The 15996-nt window shown below is 41.4% G+C and overlaps 1 protein-coding gene across 6 annotated transcripts in view; it reads left to right on the plus strand.

The window, feature by feature from the left end:
- The first annotated feature begins 4675 nt into the window (after window positions 1-4675).
- Window positions 4676-15996, plus strand: part of TTC17 (tetratricopeptide repeat domain 17) — a 102229-nt gene continuing 90908 nt past the window's right edge. For 5 of the 6 annotated variants that reach the window (XM_032488485.1, XM_032488486.1, XM_032488487.1 and 2 more), the window contains exon 1: window positions 4676-4866. In XM_032488485.1, the coding sequence (XP_032344376.1) occupies window positions 4708-4866 (159 nt within the window). In that variant the 5' untranslated portion in view covers window positions 4676-4707. Of the gene's footprint in view, window positions 4867-15123; window positions 15177-15996 lie in introns of all 6 variants that reach the window. The other variant, XM_032488488.1, reaches the window with a different exon arrangement.

The following is a 15996-nucleotide window of genomic DNA, read 5'->3' on the forward strand; positions in this document are numbered from 1 at the left end:
GATCTCTCAGCTATTACACTTGACTCTCTAAAGCCTATTCTAAACACAGCAGGAAAGAAACATCCACTCTTCTACTTGAAGCTGTTCAATGACTCCTCATTTTAGAATAAAAATCAAAACATTGCCATGGCTTTTAATTTCTGACCTCAGCTGCTTTTCTTCCCCTCCATCACTCTGCTGCAGTCAGTTGGCTTCAAGCAGGCTAGGCAAAAACACTCCTGCCTTAGAATCTGCACTAGCTGTTCGTTCTAGCCACTCTTACGTGTATCTGCTTGTCTTAACTCCATTCTCAATTGCTCAAAGATCACCTTCTCAAGTAATCCTATTTAATACTGCAATGCCCCTTTCTACCCTGCCAAGACTCCCGATCCCACTTACCCTACTCTGTGTTCTCTGGAGCACTTGACAACTTCAACATACTAGTCTAATCATGCTATATAATTTTCCTGTATTTTTGCTGGGTCTCCCCCTGGTAAAATGTAATGTGGCTAAAATGCCACAAAGGTAAGGAATTTTGCATTTTGCTTACTGATCATTGGAAGCATTTAAAACAATGCTTGGAACATAGTAAGCTTTCAATAAAAAGTCGAAGGCAGTGTTGTATACTGAGGATATAGTGGTGAACGAGATAGGCAAACTCATGGAGTTTACATTCTATTAGGCAGAGCCTAATAAATAAGCTGATTTCTGAAAGCAGTGTTACGAGGACACGAGCATTCTAATGTGTTAGTATGTAAGAACTAGCATGGAAAGAATGGTTAGAAAAGGTCTCTAAAAAATTAATTTGAGCTGAGTCCTGGATGATGATTTGGAACCAGCCTAGTAAAAAATCTCAAGGAAAGTCATTTGAAATGGAGGCAACAAGATGTGCAGAACACTTGGCTTTAGGAATGCCAGGCTGTGCCAAAGAATGAGCTCTTGAAGCTCTTAGGTTCCTAATCGCGATCCTAGAACTAAATTCCTCACCTAGGGTGATAGTGAACTACTTCCAATAACTCAAAAGGCACCATGCTCTGATACTGGGCCATGTTTCCTCTGTTGAGAAGACTGCTGTTCCCTGACTACCCATTTCCCACTCATCTAGCTGACTGCTTTCTTCAACTCATAACAGTTTTCACTCTCTGTGGGAAGCCTTTCCTCCTGAGTTGGGTACAGGACCATCCATCCACCCGTGTGCTCCCTCAGCTCACTCTCCCTTCTCCCCATTCTGGAAACCATAGGAGGAACTCAGATCAGTTCTGATGGGTAGAAAACAGTAAGTGGACTTTAACTGTAGCAAGTGTGATAGAAACTAAAACTTAGACAAATGAAAACTAATTTATCAAAACCCTAAGAGATTGTAGATTTATTCCTAGAAGTTGTACATTTATTCCCTGAAACTGATATAGCCACAAATAAGAAAATCAAGTAAAATTCTGGTCATCATAAAGAGCTGATATTATAGACAAGATCTGAGACAAAGCCTAGATAGACTACACACAGTTTCAGTTTGTATTCTTCAAGAAACATAAGTAGAATAGAAACTAACAAGAGCAAATAAATGATGAAGAAATAGTATTTCTATGAGGAAAAACAAAAACTTGGTATGCTATACAGTGATGCTTAAGATCAAAAAGCACAAACTCACTAAAGTTTTGAATAGAATGAACTTGAAATTAATCATAAAATCAGAATATTGAATGTTGGCTGTATGTAAAAGCTGGGGGTGGGGGCAGGTATGACCTTTAACTACTTACAGGCTGAAGAGTCACAAAACAATTACTCCATAGAAACTGTCCTCCCCTTAATGTATTAACAGCTGCAAGGATTTGAATAAATTAATGGCAGGTAAGTCTGTATCAGGAAAATTCTTTTGCGGCTGATCATCATGTTATCCTCAGAGCAGCCCAGGGTGTCACTGTGAGTTAGAATCCTGGGCTGATTTGACACTTGGTCTCATCCAAAATAGTCCTCCTGCTTCAGTAGGCCTGATCTATTTGGCAAACTATCTAAATGAAATTACTTTATTCAGGTATCCTGTCTCCCCTTTGAAAATCCTCTTCACTTTGCATATAGCTGTTGAGGAGATACATAGACCTGCACAGCCCTTCCTTCCATAACCAGCCTCCCTCCCTAACCACCCTTTCAATGCCCACTAATTCAAAATCACTAAAAGAATTAACTACGTGTAGTAGACTGCCAATAATTCTTTCTAAACCCAATCAAACGCTGCTTCACTTATCAAGATGAGTTTGTTTCCATTTCCCCTTTAATCTGGGCTAGTCTTGTTAACTTTCTTTGATCGACAGAATGCAGAAGTGACACTGCCAGTTCTGAGCCTGACATCTACTTTCCCTCTGTTGGAGCCCTGAGCCACCACATCAGAGATACAAGTGATGGAGACATTTCCTCACTTTCCTTGAAGGAACAACTGCTATGCTGAGAAGGCTACATGGCAAGGAATGGTGGTGATCTTGGAATTGAGAATAAGAACAGTCAGCACGCAGCAAGAAAATTGGGACTTTAGTCCTATAAGGGAAAATAACTGAATTCTGGCATTTGGAAGAGGCTCCTAAGCCTCAGGTGAGATTGCAGCCTTGTAATCAGCCATGTAAGAGAGAGCACACACGCACCCTGCCAGACTCTTGACCCATGGAAACTGTGAGGTAATAAGTGCATGTTTAGCTGCTAAATGTAATTCGTTGCAAAACGATAGAAAAATCTAATACAGGATCTCAAAGGACAAGGGTTATAGTTTAAGGAAAATAAAGGTGGGTGGTACATTAAAGCTGTAGAAGTTACCATTCCGCCCCTTTACAGGTTAACCTGTGCATGTCAAAGAAATTGCTGACAGGCAAAACAGGTGATGTTGGGGCTTCTTTCAAACTCCTCACCATCCTTCATCCATGCTCAGGCTCTAAAGTCGAGTAGCTCTGAATCCAAATCTGAGTTCTGCCGCTTATTAGCCGCATGGTCTTGGCCAAATTACTTAACTAGCCTAAGTCTGTTAGTGAAGATTAATAGGAGCTATGTGTGTACAGGGCCTAGTATGTATTAAACACTCCACAAATGTTAGACAATGCTGATTGTTATAATTTAGTAGCTTTAAACAAACATAAGGTTTACTACTATGCCTAAAAATAGAGACCTTTACAATCTGCCACTGACTTCACCTTTTCACACTTAGTGCTGATTCTGCCCAAGAAAGCACCTTTGCTCCAAGCCTTTCACCTGGCTGTTCGATCTCATCCATACATGAGCCATTATACTCCCCTACTATCCTATATTTAAATTGTTAACTTGCCAGTATCCCACCAGACTGCACACTGCTTAGTGGTCAGATTTCCATACCAAGGGCCTAGCAGAGTACCAGGCAAAAAGCTAATAAACTATATATTTTTAATGAAATTAATGCTCATCACTTCAGTACTCTAAGAAAAGCTGGTCTCAGGAGGGATAAAAAGCCAGTACTGTGATCATGTCTTCCACAGCATGAAGTGATGTTTAAACGTTTGGCAATTCTTTGTTTTCCTGCAATACACCTGTGTAGTTAAGTGGTCAGGCAAATTCTCATCTCCTTTTCCTAAAGAAAACACCAAAAAGTATAATGAACTTAAATGCAAAATGACACAAAAAGCTAGAAGGCAGCCCTGACACACCTAAAACAATATAACTAACTAGAAGCTATGGCCAGGCTAGTCTCTTGTCCAGCGTGTTGATTCGCTGGAAGAAAATTCTTCTCAAACGTTAAGGTACATACCAGTCGCCTGGGACTCTTGTTAGAAGGTAGAATCTGATGCGGAGGGGGAGAAGAGCCAAGAGTGTACTTTTCTATTTATGTATTTTTTTATTGTGTTATAGTCAGTTTACAACGTTGTGTCAATTTCTGGTGTACAGCACAAGAGTGTACTTTTCTAATAAGCTTCCAGGTGACGCCAATGCTGGGAGTCTCCAGATCTAGACCTGTTATGCTCAGTAAGGTACCCACTAGCCTCATGTGGCGACTAAGCCCCTGAAATCTGACTAGTCCGAGTTTAGATGAGCTGTAAGTGTAAAACATACACCGATTTCGAAGACCTGGTACAAAAATAAATATCTCAGTAATTTCTATAGATTTCATACTGAACTAATAATATATTGTATATAGTGGGTTAAATAGAATGTTAGTTATTTCACTTTTAAAAAAGTTACATTGGGATTCACGGCTTATATTACATTCTACTGGACAGCACTGCTCTAGACTAATGACTCTTCCAATCCTGAAGCTCCCACTATTGAGACTTTAGTAAAAGAGAACCTATCCCTGCCCTTAGATGTTTCGAAAGCACACCTTTTATTTCCCAACTATTTGACACAATCAGAAATAAAAATCTTAAAAAAACAAAACAAAACAGAAGATTAAAACATATATACATATACTCTGGGTCCTCTTATTTTGGCTTAGGCTCTAACTTGAACACTACTTTTCTCCCTGTGGTTCCCACGCTCCGAGATCGTATCGCGCACCGGAAAACAATAATAAAAAAGCGGTCTTTGGCCTGAAGCCAAACTGGGAGAGCGCCGGAGGCCGCGCGTCCCAGCCACCCAAACCAAAGCAGAGGAAGCTGGCCGTCAGCGGGCCAGCGCCCCCTCGGCTCCTCCTCCTACAGCGCCGACCTCCCCAATATGGCGGGCGGCGGGGGTCCGCTTCCGCTTCCGGTGCGAACGGCCCGGCGGGGGGGGGGCAAGATGGCGGCGGCAGTAGGGGTCCGCGGCCGGTGCGAGCTGCCGCCGTGCTCCAGCCCAGGCTGGTTCCTTAGCCTTTCCGCCTTGCTGAGTGTGGCAGCTCGAGGGGCCTTCGCCACTACGCACTGGGTCGTCACGGAGGACGGGAAGATTCAACAACAGGTAGCGGCCAGGATGTCCGTCTCCGCTCGCGCCCGCCCTAGCCCAGGGGGGATTCCCCGGCCCGGCCCCTGGCTCTTTGGCTACGTGCGGCCCCGCCCCCAGCCTACCTTCCCACGGTCCCGGTGTCGCGGTCCGGGTGACCTCGGGTTCGGACCGGGCGCCGTCCCCTCCCCAGTTGTGTCCTGGTCCTCGCCTCGGCTGCCTGCAAGTTCTCAGGCTTCCACCTCTGGGGCCGCGCGCCGCTCGGGAGAGTCGCCCAGCTGTGGGCGGTCGGGCCCTGGGGAATTTTTTGGTGCTCTAGGTTTAGAAGTCAGATTCATTATTCCTCCTCTGGTGCCTCGCGGGCCTACGCGTCACCAGCCCTCCCCGAGGAAGTAGAAAGCAGGTGGCAGCGCCCGGGTGTGCGCGAGTCCCAGGGCGGTGACAGCTTCGGCACCCCTAGGCAGTGTGTCATCTAATGCTGCTTCCCCCAGTCTCCTCTGCCACAGGCTGGAATTCGTGTCAGGCTGTGGTGGTTGCAGCTAGTACTGTTACCTAGGTCAGCAGGGGCTCACTAGAGACAACACGAGCACACTCCTTCCAAAGGAATGCTTGAGGATGCCTCTGGTGGCGTTGCCTGCATCTCTTCAGTTGTAAACTGCCCTCGTTTCCCAGTGTTCTTTGCATTGTTTCTTTGACCTAGCCCCTCAAGGAGGATATGCGATTTCCCGGATTCTTGTAAGGTTGAATTAATTCCTCAGAGGAGAAGCTGCTTTTCTTACATAACTTTATGATGGTCTGCATTTTGTAAATGCTGCTGATGCCTAAAAAGTACATTGTGTGTGTTTTGCTACAGAAACTTGGTAAATTGAATGACTTCCAACACTTGAGAGCAACCCTGTAAAGTCCAGCAAACATTTATAAAGTGAAGTGTGTGCCCCTTGCAGTTTAGCCCACTAATGGGAAATGTATTAACCATTGTCCTGCGAAAGTACTGGACCTTGGGTTTTGTATCACCATGAATGAGTCGTGACGGGAACACAGTGCAAGGTTTACTTTTGTGTAAAGTGAGGTTCACATTTAGATTCACCTTGTGATGGCAAATTTTATCTTAAATATAGTGAACGAGTTAAACAATTTAAAAATCAGCATTGGTATTGGTAAGTGGTTTTCAGTAGGTATCTGAGGAAAGACTGACTTTCTGTTCAGTAGCATTTTCTGTGTATCTGACTTACATTAGAAAATTTTCCTATTCATGGCCATATGAGCTGAGATTTAAAATGTGTATGTGTTTCAGAAACCTTAGACAACACTACAAGTTCATCTCTAACAAAAGATCAGAAATCTTTTGTGAGTTCTGGTTGCTTCCACCCTTCTTCTGTTTCCTGGTGGTGGTTTTCCCTGAGTCCCTGATGAAGGGAAACATGGAATTAAGTCACTCCTGCTGCATTTGGGGGAGCCCTTCTCCTCTTGGCTCTTCTGCAGTATTGTTTTTGGCCACAGCTATTTGTACTCCCTGACGTTGACTTCTTCCCATTTTGATATCCTGCCACTCAGCTGAGAAAGTAGCCCATCTGAAAAGTGAAAGCTGGTAGAAATGTATTATATGCTGAACATTGCAATGGGAAAGTAGAGTCTGATCTGGTTTTTGTTTTTTAAACACATACCTTCTTTTTGCACATTGGTGGGTACATATGTTTTGGTGGGGGAAAGGCAGGGGTTACTGGAAACTTGCTTGGGAAAGGAAAAAATCTACAGAATCTTTTGGATCTCTTCCATGTCACCCCTGTAGTAAGTAGTTAGGCTTAAAGTTAGGGAAGCAAGATTTCTTTAGTACGTGCCTTTTTAAGTGAACCTCTTGTTTGAAATTTCCAATACTTTGCTACATAACATTTTCAGTGTTGGGTTTAGGCAACCGCAAAATTTTATACCAGAAGAAATAAAGTTGGTGATTACTATGTGACAATCAGAGGCTAGGGAAGAGAAATTGGATTTAATGTGAGGGGAAAATCAGTATAAATAAAGTGAGAGATGGTCAGCTTCTGAGTTCTTCTCTGACAGCTATGCAGGCACTACCCATGCAGCCCTTCCTGGCAGTAATTTGAATGCAGGCAGAACCCAAACCTCAGTTTAGATTGTGATTAATTATCACATTTGGATATACTTATTAAAGAATTGAAAGATCCCTTTAGTATGTGGATTTGGGTATCCTGCAGACCTGTTCATACTTTCAGAAACATAACAATTAACATTTAGTATATATGCTGTATGTTACCTGACACCCCAAATTTCTTGCTACTTGTTTTTGGTTATAATATCTGAGTGAGAGTAGAAGTATGACTTCAGTTTTAAAGCTGCCTAATATTAAGGAAAGGGTTATGGGCAGACTGAAATAGCAGGTCTTAGAAAATACCTTTTGAAATTTTTCGCTTGATATTTAAACCTATCCAAATTAGGTATAATAGGTCACTGCTTTCCAGAGTGAACGTGAAGTACTTGAGAATTAAAAATCTGAATTGCCCCAAATACAGACTTGATTAGGGACATTTTCCATCATTAAAGTTTTAAGTACAGTAAGCAGCCCTTCCCAGAAGAAGAGCGCATTCGTTTGGTTTTTCTATTTCAGGCCTGAGGAGATGATAAAGATAGGGACTCAAAAGTTACAGACTGCAGACTTGTGAACACGCATGTATATTGGAAGCCCTAGATCTGTAAGGGGTTGAAATGGGCCTTCAGTCAGAGCAGAGAAGCAGGCATTCCTCCAGGCAGCCTCCTCATGGTCAAAGCTGGGGCTGCTTCTGGCAGTAGCAGGTGTTGAGTACTTGGCCTGGCAACTCAGGGAATGTTCTTATCCACAATCCCCGCTTTGTCTAGGAAGCATACATTCCATGGTTTTAGGTTCTGTGCTTACTGGACTGCCACTGAACTCCCAGCAGTATTGTCCAGGGAATACTGGAGCTGGGACATGAAGAGGATGCTCCAGTCACTAAGTTCATTTCCCACTGCGGTCAGCGGACATCTAAGAAAAAGGCCCCTCCTCTCCTCTCCAGCCCTGTGCTTTTCTCGCAGCTTTGGGCTCTGGCATACTTCTGAACCCCTAGTGTCCCTGTCCTTGGAAACTGGTAAGATCCTCTCACTTTATTTAAGCAGGAGTCCTTAACTTGGAGTTCATGGACTTGAGGTGTGGGCATTTATAATCTACTTACTAGGAGGATCTATAGTGTAATCAGTCTAGTGGATCTTTTGGTTGACTTCATTGTGAAGAATCGGCTTCAAAATAAATTTTCGTTTGTTTCATTTTGATGTTCTTTTTGCTCAATTACCAGTGTGGCAACATCTATTTTCTATTACAATCTAAAGTGTCTAACAATTCACTTGCATCGAAGGTTATAAATAAACTTCTGTGAATTAGCCTAAGAGCCTATCTAGCACATCATTTCCTTGGAAAAATGTCAGCTTCAAGCTCTACATTACCAGCTAACAGATGAGCTCTTGAAATGTTACCAGTTTGTTAGTTGTGGACTTACAGAATCAAGAATTTGTACTTCTAGCACTGGATTCATTACCTCTGGATATTCTCTCTCTTCAGTAGTGGAGGCCTAAATATTAAGTATCAACTTAAAAATTTAGAGTATCAATTTTATCGTAACATTGTATTATTTATTTTCTCTCATAACATTATATTATTGCTGCTGTTTCCCTCTCCTCCAATCTTAAAGCCGTGGCATTTTGGATTTGGAGAAAATTCTTAAAGAACATATGGTACAACTCATAGGAGAGAAGATCACCAAAGACACACTAATGAGTAGCATTTGGTGGTCACAGCAGGTAAAAATGTCTTCATCTGTAGTAGCATGCAAGTGAGCACTTTGTACTAAGTTTGAGGTGCTTTTTTAGTTTTCTAACACCTACTAAGGAAGGACTAGAAAGAAAAATAAAACCAAATGAAGTCAGTGTCTTCTCTTTCCCAGTTTGCTTTACCTCGCAGAATGTATTGTGTATTGTGATAACTTCAAATTGCGGGCGGATGGGTAGGAAAGGATCCCAAATAGGTGTGAATGACTTTGGGGGTTGCTTTATCATTTTGCCTCCTATCAAGCAGATTCAAGCAGATGTCTTCAGAATACAAATCCTCTTAACTGCTCAGAACAAATGAGGTTTCTGACAAAACGAATGCTCCGAAGCCTCGCAGACTTGGCAGAGAACTATTTAATAAGTGACTACTTCAACAACTATGACTTAAGGAAGAGCTATCGTATTTAGTTGGACAAACTCACTAAATCTTTATTGATCTTTAATAGCTTGTAAGTGAAGGAGTAGTTTCATTTTGGTCTCATGTTGAGTGATTTGGTTGATCTGGGAGAGAGCATCCATGGTACTATGAAGCCGACAGCTTTATTTCAGTGCTTTTCAAAACTGAACCATTTTTTTGTCATAGAGCACTATTTCTGTGTTTATACACTTCAAGGATGTACTTGGACCTGAGGGATCATGCTGGTTATTCACTAACCAGGCACCTGCTAAACCTTTGCAGTTTGTCCTAGACATTGACTCAAAGTGATTCTTGTTCAGTCCTTTTTTTTTTTTTCCCCGCTATCTCCCACTATTGTTTTTCTTCTTATAATTTACCCAGGTATTTATTTTGTGTATACTGTACAGTGGTAATAGAAGCTTGGAAATATACAGATATAAATTATAACTTTAAATACTTTTCCCAAATATTTATTGAACAAGTATGTATTGACTTTTTGTCAGCCCACTTTGCTTTGAAGGGTATTCTCCTTTCCATTGGCTACTCTGGCATGAAATTCTCATTTTTCTTTAGGGGTGAGCAGAGTACAGCTCCTTCTTAATTTTTTTTTTTTTTTGACTCTTCTTCCTCCACTTATCTTATAAATGAGTGGTTCTAAAAGTTTACTTGGCACAAAAATTATCTGGAATGCCTGCTTAAATGCAGATTGCCAGGACACTCAGTGTCTGATACAGTAGGTTGGTGGCAGAGCCAATATTTCTACATTTTTATCAAACTCCTCAGAAGATTATGGTGTAGATGGGTCACAGGTCCTTCTGAGAAAGTTAGTTTTAGACCTTGCTCTTACTCCAGCTCTTGGTGCAGCCTTCTCTTTTTACCCTCAACATAGACCTGGGCAATTTCATCCTTTCCTAAGACTTAAGTTACCATATATATGCTGGAAATATCTACATTTCTTAATACAACTCAGATTTTTTTTCTTCAGAGTTATAGATTCAAGACGTCTTTGTTAACTTTTAACTCCACGTGAATATCTTCTAGGTACTTCAAGCTTAATATGATCATATCTTTAAACTAAATTTTACCCCATCATGCCCTGTTTTCCCAAACTTAATGAAAGACACCACCGTTCATCATTCATCCATTTGCCCAAATCAGAAATCTAGTTATCTGTTTTAATTTCTCCCTCTCCCTTACTGACATCTTTCAGTTTTACTTTCTAATTTTATCTTCTTCCTGTAGTCACTACCATTACTCTAATTCTGGCCACCTAATTAATTGCCGTAGCTTTCTAACTTCCTGCTTCTGTCTTGTCCTACTTCCAATCCATTTATTCCACAGTGCAATTAATCTTTTAAAACCGCCTTTTTTTGAATTAAAATTTTGAATTACAAAAGTAATGCGTAGCATTGTAAAAATAAATGTCTAACGTTATGGGAGTATTTAAAGTAATAAAGTGAAGTCCTCTTAACCTCTACTCATTCTTACTCCCCAGGGAAAACTACCCTTAATAGATTGGTACATATCGCAGGTTATGGTCCGAATGTGTTAACATGTCTTGTGGTCTGGCCCTTCCTTCTCTTTAGCCTGTCTGCTCATCTTGAGCGTCCCACCCTCACCTCAGAATATACACACATACACACTTAGCCATATTTCACTTCTGTTAGTGTCCCCAAATATACTCTGTTCTCTTTTGCTTCTGGGCCTTTTTACATGTTCTTCTGCCAAAACATCCCAGTCAGGTCAACTCATACTCTTAAGTTAAACATCACTTTCTCAGGAAAGTTTCTATGGTATGCAAGTTAGAATAAACTGTTCTTTCATTGTGCTTTCAGAGCATCTTCTATTCCCTTACGAAAGCATTTGCCATACCATGTTGTGTCTGTTTACTTATGAAAACACCCTACTAGACTGCTGTGTGTTCCAAGGAGGGAGCTGTATCCATCTTCTCTGCGACTGCAGCGTCTCTCCCACTGCTGAATCACATAGGCTACAATAGTATCTGTTGAATGGATGATATAAGGAAGTGTGAAAAGTGGGTCCTACCATTTAGGAATTTACTGTTGTCTAAATGAAGCCTTAAAGTACTCACCAACCTGGTAGTCATCTGGGGACTAGCCTAAAGGAAGCCTCAGAACTTTCTGCAGATCTGTAAATCTCCGAGGAACCCATCAGTGAATCAGCCCTGAGGCCTTCAGAAACAGTGCTGTACACAGGTGAGAAGAGCCATCATTTCAGAGATGACTCTTGCCTTTCTCTTGTGATCAGATCGTGTATGCAAGGGAGGTCATCCTCTTTGTCTCTGATAAGTATCTAAAAGGTCGGCCATTGATCAGACATAAAAAGTACGGAGAAGAGACAAGGAAATGATAAACAAGAAGAGCAGAAAAGAGGCTCAGAAGGGGCTGAGGCAAGGCAGATGGGCCCTGGCAGCTGCACTGCTGGGCAGGGATTAGGATCAGCTGTGGGGTTCGGCAGTTGTTGCAGTTTGGAAGCAGCTCTGGTGGAAGTGAACAGAAGGCACTCTGACAGCGAGGAGTAAGAGGGCTTGCCAGCAGGTCAGGTCAAAAATTAGAACAGCTTTGCCTTTGGAAATGTAGGGAGCCGGGTGTGAGCAGTACCGTACCTGCATCTCAGCTGTGCTCCACGCCGGCAGAACGAGGGGGATCCTCTGCTGTGTGGCTCTTTATAGCTGGACACCTCTCCTCCCTCTCCATACTGGTCTCTCTTAAACCCATTCCAGTCAGTCCTTCATCCCTACAGCTTTTGTCACGGTACGCAGAGCCTTCCTTGTTGCCAGATTTGATGCTCGACTCTCTGTCATCTTACTTAACCTCTTAGCAACCTGTCATTTGTCTTCATGCCTTATTGACCTGTTTTCTTACATGGCTTCCAGAACATACACTCCTGATTTTCCTTCTAAATCCCTGGCTACAACCTCTCATTCTCTTCTGCTGAATTCCTTTTTCCTTTGTGAGTCTTAAATATTAGTGTTTCCCTTTTCTTCCCTCTGTACATGTGGACACCAAATGATCTTATGCAGTCTCATGGCATAAAATATCATATAAATCTGCACTCCCCAAATCCTATTTGCAGTCTCTCCCTGAACTCCAAATGCATACATCCAACTGCAACTGCCTACTCAACACCTCCACTTAGCTGGTGTGTCTAATAGACACCACGAATACATCATGTCCTCAACTGAACTCTTGATTTCCCACCACAGCTGTTACCAGAGTGTGCAGGCCCCGCATCTTCCATATGTATCTTCCTTGACTCTTCATTCTCTCTCGTCTCATACCCAGTCTATCAGCAGCCTGTCAGCTTAACTTCCAGAGTGTATCCTGAGTCCTGCCATGGCTTCCCACCTCTAGCTTTACAGCCCTAGTCCAGACAGTCTTCAGCTCTCTCCTGGACCTGTGCAGTGGCCCCCTAATTGGTCTCCTTGCTTCTGCATTTGCCCCATAGAGTCTGTTCTCCTGAAAACAGCCAAAGTGATCTTTTAAAAAACAAAAGTTTTGGTCATGTCACTCCTTTAGGGGTTGTAGGGGAAGGGAAGCAAAAAGTATCAGAAAACCTTCAGTGGTTTCCCATCACATTTAAAGAATAAAACCTAGTTTTCACCATGGCCTGTAAGGCTGTGCAAGATCTGGGACCTGGTCCCTGGCCACCTCTCTGCCCTAGATACTACTTTCCTTCTTGTGTGCTGTGTTTCAGCCATTCTGGCCTTCAGAGTGATTTTCAAAGCACCAAGTTCATTTGTTCTTGGTTCACCAAGACCTTTGCTCTTGCTCCTTCCTCTGCCTGAAATACTTCTCTGCAGACAGCATCATGGCTCTTCCCTTCTCTTCTGTCAGGTTTCGTGTTCTCATGTCACTCATTTTGTGACCAAGCTGTCTGATAAATCAGCATCTCTTTCCATCACTCTGTCTTCTTACTCTATTTTTCTTCATAGCATTTATTATTGACACTATATTGTAATATATACTGTATTGTCTGTTTTTTTTTTAATGAGAACAAAAGCTCTATGAAGGCAACAACTTTATTTTATTCAGTGAAGTAACCCTAGTGCCATCAAATAGTGGCTGACACACAATGTACACCCAGGAATTATTGAATAAGTGAGAGAAAGAGTGTATGCATGTCTGTGTGTGCAGGCAATATTTACTCCTGTAATAGCTCTTGCATATCATATCAGCACACTGAAAGGCCACCATCATTTTAATAGTCTGGAGGAGGGAGGTGCATTTACTTTAAAGGGGGCAAGCTAATTCATTCATTCTCCCCATTACTAATAAAAGGTCTAGACAACCGAAGACTTCATGGTATCTCTAAACCAGAGTTGTAAAATGGTGCCTCAGATAATCTACTTTCCTGTTGGCTATTTGGATATGTTACCTCTCCAACATACCTTTTATGATAGGCTCAGAGCACTTGTATTTGAGGTTGTGGCATTATTTATATTGATTGAAATTTAGGTAAGTCACTTTTATGTTTTGCTTTCAAAACATACTGTTAGGAATTCACACTGGACCGATCATATTGTGCTTCCCATGTTTATTTAGTCAGTAGTCATTACTTCATGAGTCTAACTTTTGAAAAGAACTCATTTATGTGTTTTTTACTAACATTTTCAGTCTTCACTTTCTTCCTGAGGCACTTCGTTATTTTAGCTAAAATCAGGTGACTGGCAAGACCCCCCTTCCCCAAGGTCAGTCCTTTCCACCTTCAGTGTAATTGCTTGGTGGGGAGTTGAGATGGGTAACTAATCTTTGGTAGAACTCAAGAGAGTAGTACATGCCAAAAGTGGTCAAATGGCGTCAGGAACATTTTCATTAGAGCAAGTATTTGCTGAGTGCTTTTTGTATGCCCATTACACACTTGGCACGCTTAGCTCACTCATTCAACACATACTTCCTGTGTTAGGTACTTGGAATACAGCTGTGAGAACTCTGTAGTCCCTGTCTTCGTAGAGTTTGCTTTTTAGACGGTCATACGTGGAAGTGACTCTAACTGAGGATATCGATAGGTAACTTTTACTGTAATAAAAACAATTTAATGTCTGTATTTCACTGAACACTTTACCAAGTGTTTTATGTTCATGATCTCATTTTATCATCACACAGACTCAGTAAGATGTGGGTATTTGATCTTCTGTCTATTAAATAAGAAATTTAGGCTGAATGTAGTTAAACTCCTTACCCAAAGCCGTGCAGGTAGGAAGTGGCAGAGTGTGAACTCAAGCTCAGACCTGATTCTAAACCTTGTTCTCTTTTCTATAGTGCTAAATAAACATCGCTACTAACATGAAGAAAATATTTCAGTAGTTTTATTTGCAAAACAAACTCATCAAAATTAAAATTTTTCCCTAAAATTTTTTTCAATTTTATAATTGAATTAAAGACTATTAAATATATTTGTTGAAAAAATTTTTTCAAGCTATTTAGTATGTTATAAAATGAAAAGTGAAAGTTTCATAACTACCACAGTCCATCTTCCTGGAAACAATCAGGATTATTTGTGTTTTCTTCCCAAAAGTTTCTTTGCATTTGCAAATACATAGCTTGTTGTTGTTTTTTAATGCACAGCTGGAAACATTTTGTCTCATGACTAGCTTTTATTCACTTAATAAGACTTAGACATCTGTCTGTATCAGAAATAAAAAGCTACCCTCTTCTCCCTTAAGACTGCATAGTATTGAGTTGTAATGGATGTTCTATAACTTACAGACTTTAGACGACTGACATTTAGATTGTTTCCAGGTTTTTACTATCATAAACATTATTGCAGAGAGTGAACATGCTCATACATATGTCTTTGCATGCTTCTGTGAGTATATTGAGTATATCTGTAAGATGAATTCTTTGAAATGGAATTTTCTGGCTCTAAAAAGGCACTGTATTTAATTTTCTTAGGTTTGCCAAATGTCCTTCTAAAGGACTCCCATTGGGAATGTTTGTAAATGCCCAACAGTGTTTCATAACCCAGTTTTAGTTGAAGATCTCTGTTCCACCCATTGCCCTTAGGTACACAGTGTTGGTGGCCAACAGGAGAAGTATGAACAAAGAGGAAACTTTGGGTAGGTTTTATTATCTTTATAGAAAAATTAAACCTTTGTCATTAATGCTTATTTCACACTTGTTGGGACTGCAATAAAAGAAATTAGTCGAGCTGATTTTCTTTCCCCACAGTTGATACTACTAATGTTTTGATGAGTTACCATGCTGAACTTTATGCAGTTGTCTCTTTCAGAGCAGAAATTTCCAGCACGAAATGGCAGAGTTATTTCCTGGCTGTTGAGTTTGTCATCACCTGAAAAATGATAAAGTTACTAAGGTTTAATTTCTGGCACTGATTTTAGTGTTCCGTCTCCAGTATTTGATTGACAAATCTGTCTGAGCGTGGGTTGCCATAACAAAATGCCATAAGCTGGTGACTTAACCACGGTTTATTCTCGCACAGTTCTGGAGGCTGGAAGTCCAAGATCAGAGTGCCAGCATGGTCGGGTTTTACTGAGGACTCTCTTTCTGAATCGCAGACAGCTGCATCTCGCTGTGCCCTCACATGGCAGAGAAAAAGAGAAAGCAAGCTTTCTGGTATCTCCTGTTGTAAGAGCACCAAAAATCCCATCATGAGGGCCCCAACCTCGTGATCTCATCTAAGTCAAATTACCTCCCAAAGGCCCAGCCTCCAGTTACCATCACATTGGGGTTTAGGGCTTCAGCATACGAATTTTTGAGGGTGACACAATTCAGTCCATAGCACCTCTCTAAGACTGTTGGAGCTCAAACATGTTTTTTCCATCACCGTAATGCCTAGCAGTGTGTCTGGCACTTAGTGGGTGCTTTTATTTTTTTTTAATTGCTGCCATAAAAAGTTACCACAAATTTAGTGGCTTA

The sequence above is a fragment of the Camelus ferus genome, chromosome 10 (assembly GCF_009834535.1).
Source record: "Camelus ferus isolate YT-003-E chromosome 10, BCGSAC_Cfer_1.0, whole genome shotgun sequence".
In the NCBI taxonomy this organism is placed as follows: Eukaryota; Metazoa; Chordata; class Mammalia; order Artiodactyla; family Camelidae; genus Camelus; species Camelus ferus.